This window comes from Parasteatoda tepidariorum, chromosome 3 (genome assembly GCF_982258835.1).
Source record: "Parasteatoda tepidariorum strain Cologne lab strain chromosome 3, Ptep-v5.0, whole genome shotgun sequence".
NCBI classification, from domain to species: Eukaryota; Metazoa; Arthropoda; class Arachnida; order Araneae; family Theridiidae; genus Parasteatoda; species Parasteatoda tepidariorum.
In genome coordinates, this window is record NC_141757.1 from 99357753 (window position 1) to 99368474 (window position 10722).

Consider the following 10722-nt stretch of genomic DNA (forward strand, 5'->3'; position numbering starts at 1 on the left):
TTTTATTCTTCTCATCAACTGAGTACAGTATTCGGCAACCGCGATTTATCTTAAAAGAGAATAAACCACGTAAATTTCCACGCTTTTTACTGGCACATTTTTCGCCTCTCTCATTGTAAATTTTTCTTAAACTTTCTTCAAGTTCTGTCACCTTAGTGGCAAGATGTGGATTATTTGTTACAAACTTTGCTTTCATTTTTTGGTAACATTTGCCTGTATCATTCACTGTCCAGAACACCATGATCACCCACTTTATTTTTCTTTAATTTTTCTTAACCCTTATATTTCGACTGCTTGTATCACCAATAAATTTCAAATTGTATCAAATTTACGATGGGTAAAGAATCTTTGAACACACACTTTGCGAGGTATGAGTTTTTATTATTTTTTTTAAAGGGGATTTTCTTTTTTTTTTGAAGATTTTAGATTGCCCTAATCCAGAAACTTGCTTAGCAGATAGACTTTGAAGTGCTTTATCTCATAGATGATAATTTTATGTTTTAATCTTAATTTCATTTCCCGAAGGAATGTTTTTTATTTAAGTTAAAGCTTTGAAGTAAACTTTTTATAATACACTTATTTAATTAATTAATTCTTTAAGGAATTTTTTCTATTTAAGTTTAAGCTTTGAAGCAAACTTTTTTATAATACACTTATTTAAAGCGTGCATGGAACAAGTATACAATTTTTACAGTATGTTTATCTATACCTAACACGATTTTTTAACCATTTTTTTTTCTACTTTCTTATAAAATAGTCTATAAAAAATATTCTATTTCATATATCAACAAATGAATGCACAAAATTGTTAAGAATCTTATTAGAAGCATTAAAAAAAATAAATTTTTTTTAAGTATGTAAAATAAAAAAAAAGCCTTAAAGATTTAAAAATTTTGAATTTCTTCAATAATTTTTAAAATTTAAAAAAGAATAAATTAAACAGTTTAATTATTTTTTGAAGATAAATTATTGATTATAAGTTAAATGAGCATGTAAAGCATCCACAAAATGAATGATTACACCTTTATTTAAAAAAATTTAAGGATTTGAGAATACGAAAACAGGATTGAGAATAGAGATTTTTGAAAAATATTAGTTTTATGGATAGAAATTTAAAAGGTTGAAGTTTTTTTATTTACTGCCAATAGCAAGTTAGACTTTCGCCTTCACTGGAAGGAGAGTACGCTGCGACCACTATATAAAGCCTGTTAGCTCTCTCTGGTTTGGGGTGTACACCCCATTCCATGGTGGTTAGAGCATCCGACTACGGACCCAGAGGTCCATGGTTCGATCCCAATCGGTGCCAGCTAACATCTCTCCTGTATTTCTCTACATTGGTGACTAAGGGCAGAGGAGCACGTAACTATCTCACTGCTTAGTAGATGGCAGCACTAGACTATTTCGTTTCGTTCCACGGTTAGCTTTGATAGGACAAACAAATCGCGTCTGGGTCACCATGTTGGAGGAGTGCTGAAGAGGTGTTGGTTGGCCACGGTTGGGATCGAATCAACTAACGTGGAGGAGTGCGGAAGACGCGATCTTTGGCGCTGACTGGGATTGAGCCAGGGACCTTCGGGTTTGTAGTAGTTGGATGCTCTAACCACCATCGAAAAGAAGTACACCCCGACCTCTGGTTCAATCCCTATCAGCGTCAACTTTCGCACTAATCCTCATAGTGCCCAGATGGGATTTGTCTGTCCTCGAGTAAACCATCGAGCGAATGAAGTAATGTAATGCTGCCATCTGTCGAGGAACGAAATATGTTCTTCTTTGTTCACGTGTGGTTGCCTAAAAAAATATTTTTACCGGAGAGAAAATAATTAACGACAACATTAATGACAAAAGATTTAAAACAATGAGGAATCATTTATTTATTTTATAGAGTTTCCAATTTACATTTCTGTGAGCATACATCGCAGATTTCTTAAATTTTTTTTTTAATTATACAATTTTAATGGAGAAATAAATATATTGAAAGGGATTTCATATATGACATTTAAGAGAAAAAAAAATAAAAACAATTCATTCAATTTATACAATGGTGCTTTCTTATCCGAATGTTTTTTTTCCAAACTGTTATTTTTAAGGAGATGGTCTCAAATAAATGTCAGTTGCTCTTAATAACACCATCGTAAGAGATCCACTCAAAAAAGAATTATTTTTCGATCGATTTATAATTTTCCCTTAGTCATTCTCAACTTTCTTTCTTATTTTAATTCTGGAAATAAATAATGTCCAAAAGGAACTGTGCTTACTTTATCATCTAAAACATAGCGTTTATGATCATAAGGTGATAAAGCTAATTTATTAATTGTTACTGATGTTAACTCATGTCTCTTGGATTGAATTGTATTCATTGTGGTATGAAGCTCTTGATTCTCAAAAAGGCATTTTTTATAGTCTTCGAACTCAATCTTTTTTTCAATTGTTGCTTTCTTAATACCTTTCAGTTTCTTGGTTACCTGTTCCTTGACTTTAAAAGCATACATTTTGGATCTTAATCCTATGAATTCAATCATGATCTCTCCTTTATTCTCATCTTTCATAACTCCCAAAACTTTTTTATTTTTTCGAGGAGTACCATAAATATTATCCTCAGGATAATCACTAGTATCGAAACTATCCAAATCTTCATTCATATCTGAATAGACATCTTCAGTAGTGATGTCATAAATGAAACTATCAGTATCAGTATAGAGTAATTTAATTTTCTCTTCATACTTCGTTTTCATTTTCGTATAATGAAACTTATACATAAGGATTTTTGAAATGTCCAGTACAGCCATTCCGATGCTGATAGGTTTATTGAATGTAATTTCAGTTCTTCCCATATGGATCGCTACTAGTTGTTCAGTAAGGATGGTCCTGTCACGAAAATTGCACCGAGAAATTAATTTCTCTGCCTTCTTTTCAGAACTGCAGAGCTTGACGTTTACGCGGTTACGGATATTTTCCATCGTTTTGCCGAAAACGGCATTGTTCATTAATTTGAAAAAGGATTTTTCAAATTCATTAGTGGCATCTTTTCGGAGGCTAGTGTTCAAATCAATATAACTTTTCAACCATGGGGACTGACTGAACTGAAGAACTCTATGAACCTTCCTTAATATTAATCCTTGTTGTAAGTAGAACTTTAAATTACGATAGTGAAGAACGTACTTTTCCTTATGGTAAAGAGTTGTGAGCAGTCTTTTATCCTTGCACCCAGGTGGAATCTTGGTTTCTGGTGCAAGAGGAAGATCAGAATGGTTGTCGTGAAGATTTTTGGGGTAATCTAAGTCCACCTCAAAGATGAAACCAAGTGGACCATCGTCAGAAATGGATAACACATCCGTTGGTGGTTCTACCCATTTAAAATCTTGAAGGGGTAATGGCTGAGACATGGCCCAACCGTATAAGTTGTTTGCATCTAAGTACAATAAATAATTAGAGGACTTCGATGAATCATAGGCTTCCATATACTTATTGTTCGCAGATCCATAGCGGTGAGAACATTGCGAAATGCCACCACGAATACCACTTTCTATGAAAAGAATCATATCATAGTCAGTGAGAAGCTCTATGGAAATATTAGTTTTCTTAAGCATTGCATCCCATGATAATCCTGGTGCCGTGAAGTACCAGGCCGGATCCAAATTATAATGTCTCATGCATACATCTCTAAAATTTTCAAACACATCAGCCAGGAGCAAAACATCCGTTTTTACATAGAGGTCTGAGTATTCACCAAGTGAAGACATCTTAAAAATTTGCCAAACTTCTTCTGCATGTTTATAATCTTCATTAGAAATTGAGCAGTCATTTAATTTGGAATAGAAAGCCCTCTGTGGTGGTAATGTTGTTTCTTCAAATTTACTTTCATGATCAATGTAATCGTATGGATATACTCCTTTACGGAGTACTAGAGGTACTTCTGATGATGAGAAAAACTTATTCATGTTGAGGAATTGATCAGGAGTAAGATTTCTTGCGAGCTGATCCAAACTGCTCGCCATGAAACGGTAAGAGTCTATAAAACGAAGGAAAATTTTTCCTGAAACATACTCTGAAAAAGAAATATATTTCTCAGTATTTTCCGGAATAACATTGATATTTTCTTCATTTTTTCCTAGTTCTTTAATAAAAAGATGACTGTCATAGCCGGATAAATTGTGAAAAATGACGGGGATGAAATTTGGCACTTTAGTTTGCATATTGCAGTTGTTGCAACTTGCCCCGCGAAATTCCTGTGTTACATGGCAGTGATCTTTGACCTACAACAGAAAAAAAACTTTATTTAATGCATGTTAAAAAGTTATGTGATTTTTGTTCTTATTGGTTGAAAATTATGTTACTGATAATGATGTGATATTGATATATTGTCCCGAAATCAAGAGGCCATTACGACAACAGATGCCAGACTTCCGCGTGATGGCGGTCATTATAGTTACAAAGATTAAGCATACGATGAGGCACGTGATGAAATTTTCGTTACATAACGACACCAAATATCAGACTTGTGTGATGGCGGTTATTATAGTGACAAAGATATAGCATACGATAAGGCAATCGATGTTGTCCGGATATTACGAGGCTATCGCGACGCGATTTGGCGGTTACTATAGTTACAAAGATAAGGTAGTCTCAAAAATCAGATACTAATTTTTTCGTATTCTCAGACCCTTTTGGAAATGATGACAAATTTTATGAGAACATTTTGAAAATTTAACTACTGAAATGTTGTTATCTTGTCTTTATACAAGTATAATTTTTTCACTAATTTCTTAACCCTACAATATAATTTTATACTCTGAATAAGAGTAGGTACTAATTATGTGAAAAATTTCTACAAAAACGATATACATTCGCGTAATATTTATAAACTTCAATAGTTAAAAATAATTGATATAATGGCAAAGAAAACGCTGACTTCGTTCTATGCTTCTGTAAGGATAAAATGGAAAGAAAGCATAAATAATACCACATAAACCAACATACTATAGTGTCGGTTCTATAATGAAGAACCTTCATCAGTTTTTAATGAAATAGAATAAAAAGAAATGATAATTATAGAAATCGAACTGAAATATTTAATTATTATTATTTTGTTTGAAGTTGTTGTTATTATTATTGATTATTTTAATTTTATTTGAATTATTATTATTGAAGCATGTTGGTCTTTGTGGTATTATATATGCTTTTCTACGTTTTTTAGTTTTTATTTAATTAGTGTGATGATTAAAATGTATATTAGAACATATACACAAATTTATACTATATTACACTATTAAAAAATTATACCGTTTAACCCTTATGAGAGCATAATAATGCACTGTAAATCGTTTCAGAATTCTAGGAATGGGATTCACATGAAGGTAAAATATTAATTTTTAAAAAATTTTAAAATAATTAATATAGTTACATACCTTGTAATTTTCCACAGAAAATTCACTATCACACACATAACAATTAGTTGCTGACTCATACTGCTGGGTTTGTTTTTCAGTTAATGATTTCATTGGCAGCGGATTATTATATTTTTCATGGATGATAAGTGCTTCCTCCCTCATTTTCTCCATAAATATTTTCGCTGCATCTTTTCCACGATAAACATAAGGTGGTTTACTAAGTCCAGCAATGCCACAAACATAATAACAAAAACTGATGGGTTCATGTTTTTGATATTTTTCTGTAAACGACGCACCTGAAGACGGCCCACAAGAGTCTATGGGTTTCAGTAAGCTCTCAAAATCCGCATATATTACAAAGGGAACAGGCTGAGTATGCTTTACGTTTTTAAACCTGAGCCATTTATCAGTCGGCATTTTCACGCGTACAGTTTCGTGCTGATTGCAGCTTATTTTATGGCGTGTAAGTATCGCATCTGATGTAAAAAACTGCAAACACCTTCGGCAAATAAACTTTCTTCCGTGATGTTGAGAATACTGAGGAGACAACAGCCGTGAGAGGTTTTTTATCCAGGAGAAATGAGAGTCAGTTTCAGTTTTCAAAAATAAAAGATCAACATGCTGAGTTTTTTCTTCTTCTGTGATAATTAAAGGAAACACTGAATTTTTTTCTGTCAGTCCATACACATTAATTGAGATTTCGTTCAACTTTTCGAACTTTTTCACGTCTTGAAGTTTAACGGGGAAGGGAATGTTCGAAAAATTCAATGTGTTTGCAAACGATTTGTAGTTAGACATTCTACACGGATTTGTTTGCTTGGGATGAAGTGCGGAAAGAATTGCCCACTTGAAGCATTCATTATCATTGTTTTTAACATTAACAACTGCCAGTCTCTTAGAAATAACAGGTGGAAGCGGAATGAATCCTGAAGCCCGTAAAGGATCATATTTATTGATGCGGATTTCAAATGCGATGATTTCATCCAATGACCAGCCCGAATCCTTCTTTTCAAAGTCTTCTGCTTCAGTCAACAGTTTGCTCATAATACTTGAATAAAACTCTTCTAAATCAGTTGATAGTAAAATTGGAGTGTTTTTAGTTTTAAAATTCTTATCCTCGCGCACTATTTTATCATTTGTAACTTTCTTGTAAAGACCCGTTAATCTACAATTCACTTTCAAATCTTGGATTTGCCGCTCCTTTGTCACCTCATCGTTAAATTTTTGTTGATTGGATAAAAGAAATTCTTTCATATCCAAAAAGTTATTTTCGTTCGTTAAGTAGAGTGTTTTCACTCTGCCGTTTAAAGCGGATTTAACTTTTGCATGGAAGTGGGTAGATGTCGTTTTCTCAGTTGAAACAATTGCTTTCCCAGCAGATGTGCAAGGCGAATCAGAAGCAGTACTTGTCGATGGTCCACTCGACAGCTCTGAAGAGTCTTGATTGGCTCCATTCTTCTTATGTTTTTTAGGCGATGATGAAATACTTGAAGTTGATTTCCGCTTATGAGTTTCATTGTCGTGTTTTGTGCGTATATGGCGTGACAAGTTAGATTTTGAAGAAAAGGAAGAGCAGCAGTGTTTGCAAGTAAAATTTTTTTCATCCATAACGAATGATTTCAACTTAAATCAGTTACACCAAATGTCAATCAATTAAATGAAAAACTTTAACTACCATAACTGACAAAACTTAACGAGAAAATTCAACAAAAATTATAACAAAGAAGACCAAACGATCGATAAAAATTTTCCTTTAGAGAGAGAGAGAGAGAGAGAGAGAGAGAACTTCCTACTATCCTGCTATCAAATGTAATTCTCTGACAAAATGAATCTACTTTAATATCGCTTACGAATACCCAGAATGCATTGCGCGTGGTTATGCAATGCTCATTCTTATTAGTTGAAAATGATGTCACTGATAACAACACGACATGCAAATATTTCCCGGATATCACGGAGCCAGATGCCAGATGGCGTGATGCCGGTCGTTATAGTTACAAAGATAAGGCATTCGATAAAGCACATAATTTCATTACCCCTATATCACGACATCAGATACCAGGTTTGCATGATTGCGGTTACTATAGTTACAAGGCTATGGTAATCGATAAGGCGCTCCATGTTTCCTTATCTACTACAATCCTGTTTTCGTATTCTCAAAACCTATCTACTACCACTACTATAATTAAACTATTAAATTTTTTTTTAAATTTTAAAAATTATTGAAGAAATTCAAAATTTTTAAATTCTTAAGGCTTTTTTATTTTAACATACTTTAATAAAATTTTTTCTTAGTGCTTCCAATAAGAATCTTAACAAGTTGGTGCATTCATTTGTTGATATAGGAAATAGAATATTTTTTTTATAGACTATTTTGTAGGAAAGTAGAAAAAAAAGGTTAAAAAATCCTGTTACGTATATGTAAACATGCTGTAAAAATTGTAATACCTCATAAAATGCTTATTCCATGCACACTTTAAATAAGTGTATTATAAAAAAGTTTGCTTCAAGGCTTAAACTTAAATAGAAAAAATTCCTTGGGGAATTAATTAATTAAATGAGTGTATTATAAAAAGTTTACTTCAAAGCTTTAACTTAAATAGAAAACATTCCTTCGGGATTTAATTAAGAATAAAACATAAAATCATTATCTATGAGACAAAGCACTTTAAAGTCTATCTGCTGAGCAAGTTTCTGTATTAGGGAAATCTAAAATCTTTTTTTTTAAAAAAAAAGAAAATAAAAACTCATACCTCATAAAGTGTTTGTTCAAAGATTCTTTACCCATCGTAAATTTGATACAATTTGAAATTTATTGGTGATACAAACAGTCGAAAAATAAGGGTTAAGGAAAATAAAGTGGGTGTTAATAAATAATTAAATTGCAATAATATAATTAACATTAATAACAATAAAATAATTAAATTGCAAAAAATTGGATGGCACGAAGACGTCTATTAACATACAAGATACACTGTATAATAAATAATATTAACAAATAGGACGCAAAAAAAAAAATTATTTTTCTTGATGATAAATTATTGATTATAAGTTGAATGAGCGTGGAAAGCATCCCCAAAATAAATTATTATACCTTTATTTAAAAAAAATGTGCAGGCCACGGGATTGCGGGTACTATAGTTACGAAAATAAGACATCCTCAAGAAATCCTAATAATTAATCCTGTTTTCGTATTCTGTCTGCTGTACACTCCTTCCAGTGAAGGCGAAAGTCTAACTTGCTATTGGCAGTAAAAAAAAAAAAAAAACTTCAACCTTTTAAATTTCTATCCATAAAACTAATATTTTTCAAAAATCTCGATCCTCAATCCTGTTTTCGTATTCTCAAATCCTATCTACTACTATTCAAGGTAAATAGAAAAGATTAGCCTCACCTAGACGACAGCACCTTAAAAATAATTCAGATAGTTTTTCGTTTTCTTTTGCGTTTAGAAGCGAAAGGGTGAAAATGAAACTGAATTTTACTTTTGAGGTGCTGCCATCTAGACTTACTTTTCCTACTTACTTTTAAAGAAAACCATGGATGACAGCACTTTAAAAATAATTCAGATAGTTTTTCGTTTTCTTTTGACGATTAGAAGCGAAAAGGTGTAAATAAAACTGAATTTTACTTTTGAGGTGCTGCTATCTAGACTTACTTTTGAAGAAAAAGCATGAATGACAGCACCTTAAAAATAATTCAGATAGTTTATCGTTTTTTTTTTTTTTTTTTGTCGTTTAGAAGCGAAAAGGTGAAAATGAAACTGAATTTTATTTTTGAGGTTCTGTCATCTTGACTTACTTTTAAAGAAAAGCATAGTTTCTGACTGTGAAATGATTACTAATTTAATAATATAATTAAAAGTTTTAAAAATATAATTAATGAGTTATGCATTTTAATAAATAAAAATATAATTAATATTTAAAAATAAAGTTTATAGCTCTATACATTTTAATTTTATTCAAGTTTTCTGTATTTTCAATTTTGATGCCCAGATAGATGTAGTTAAGTTTAATTTTTACCTTTTGATTAACTGCAATACTTTTATAGTTAAAAATATTTATGTTTTTGAGAAAACAATTTTAAAAAGTTTTCTCTACCATTAAAACTAAATCATAAATATAACCCACCATGTCAAAAATTATGAATAGGCTTTGAATTTAATGTTTTTATTTTTACGCTCCATTTTTGCCGTTTTCTGTCATGATTTTATTGGTTTTGAAAATTAATGTTTTTTCTTAAAATATCAACAAAAAAAAATGTATGAGTTAATTTTAATTGCAATGATATGATTTTTTTTTAAATACAATGAACTAAAGTTTTTAATGTGCTTGCAATTTAGTTATTATGAGATAGGATTTGAGAATACGAAAACAGGATTGAGATTCTTGAAAGATATTAGTTTTATGGATAGAAATTTAAAAGCTTGAAGTCTTTTTTATTTACTGCCAATAGCAAGTTAAACTTTCGCCTTCACTGAAAGGAGAGTGCGCAGCAGACAGAGTACGAAAACAGGATTAATTATTAGGATTTCTTGAGGATGTCTTATCTTCGTAATTATAGTACCCGCAATCCCGTGGCCTGCGCATTTTTTTAAATAAAGGTATAATCATTCATTTTGGGGATGCTTTACATGCTCTTTTACACCCTTGTGCAAATTAATTGAAACAAACTTTTTTTTTCGTGTTTTTTAAAGAAGATGTTTTGGGGTTGTTTCGGTTACAATGGGGTTGGACCTTTGCAGCCTATTGACAGTATGATGCGTTCTGAGCAGTACATTACTATTCTGGGAAAAAAAGTTGTTCCAGAGTTGAAGAAACGATACCCTGATGGAACAGGGATTTTTCAACAGGATTTAGCTCCTTGCCATACGTCCAAAATTGTCAAGAAATTCATGTCTAAGAATCAAATTGAGACATTGGAATGGCCAGGGAACTCTCCGGATATCAACCCAATTGAGAATCTCTGGGCCATATGCAAGAATCGCCTATTAAATATGGACTGTACAACTATGGAGAAGCTAATCACGGCGTTAATTCATGTGTGGTACAAGGACACAAATATTATAAATGACTGTAAAAAATTAGTGGAATCCATGCCGAATCGTGTCCAAATGTTAATAAAGCGTCGTGGAGATCATATTATGTACTATAAATTTTTGAGTTTGTATAAATTTAAATAAAATAGCATTTTCTCTTAGTTTTCTGAATTTATTGAGTTTGTTTCAATTAATTTGCACAAGGGTGTAACTTATAATCAATAATTTATCATCAAACAAAAATATATATATATATTTTTTTGCGCCTTATTTGTTAATATAATATTATTATACAGT

The 10722-nt window shown here is 31.6% G+C and overlaps 2 protein-coding genes across 3 annotated transcripts in view; one reads left to right on the forward strand and one right to left on the reverse strand.

Annotated features, from left to right (window-relative positions):
- Nucleotides 1–10722, forward strand: part of LOC107444940 (glutamine synthetase) — a 99467-nt gene that overhangs the window by 11131 nt on the left and 77614 nt on the right. The gene's annotated exons all lie outside the window — the stretch shown is intronic.
- Nucleotides 1847–8399, reverse strand: LOC107444937 (uncharacterized). Its single transcript, XM_016059214.3, has 2 exons — nt 5406–8399; nt 1847–4253 (listed from the first exon to the last, which is right to left on the reverse strand). The coding sequence occupies exons 1-2, from the start codon at nt 6993–6995 to the stop codon at nt 2208–2210; spliced, it is 3636 nt and encodes a 1211-aa protein (XP_015914700.1). The 5' UTR covers nt 6996–8399; the 3' UTR covers nt 1847–2207.

Bases quoted from the DNA above. Each gene is read 5' to 3' on its own strand.
- LOC107444937 (XM_016059214.3), bottom strand. From the start codon at position 6,995: ATGGATGAAAAAAATTTTACTTGCAAACACTGCTGCTCTTCCTTTTCT. The intron at 4,254-5,405 runs GTATGTAACTAT...TTTCTGTTGTAG, and splicing joins TTTCTGTGGAAAATTACAAG to GTCAAAGATCACTGCCATGT.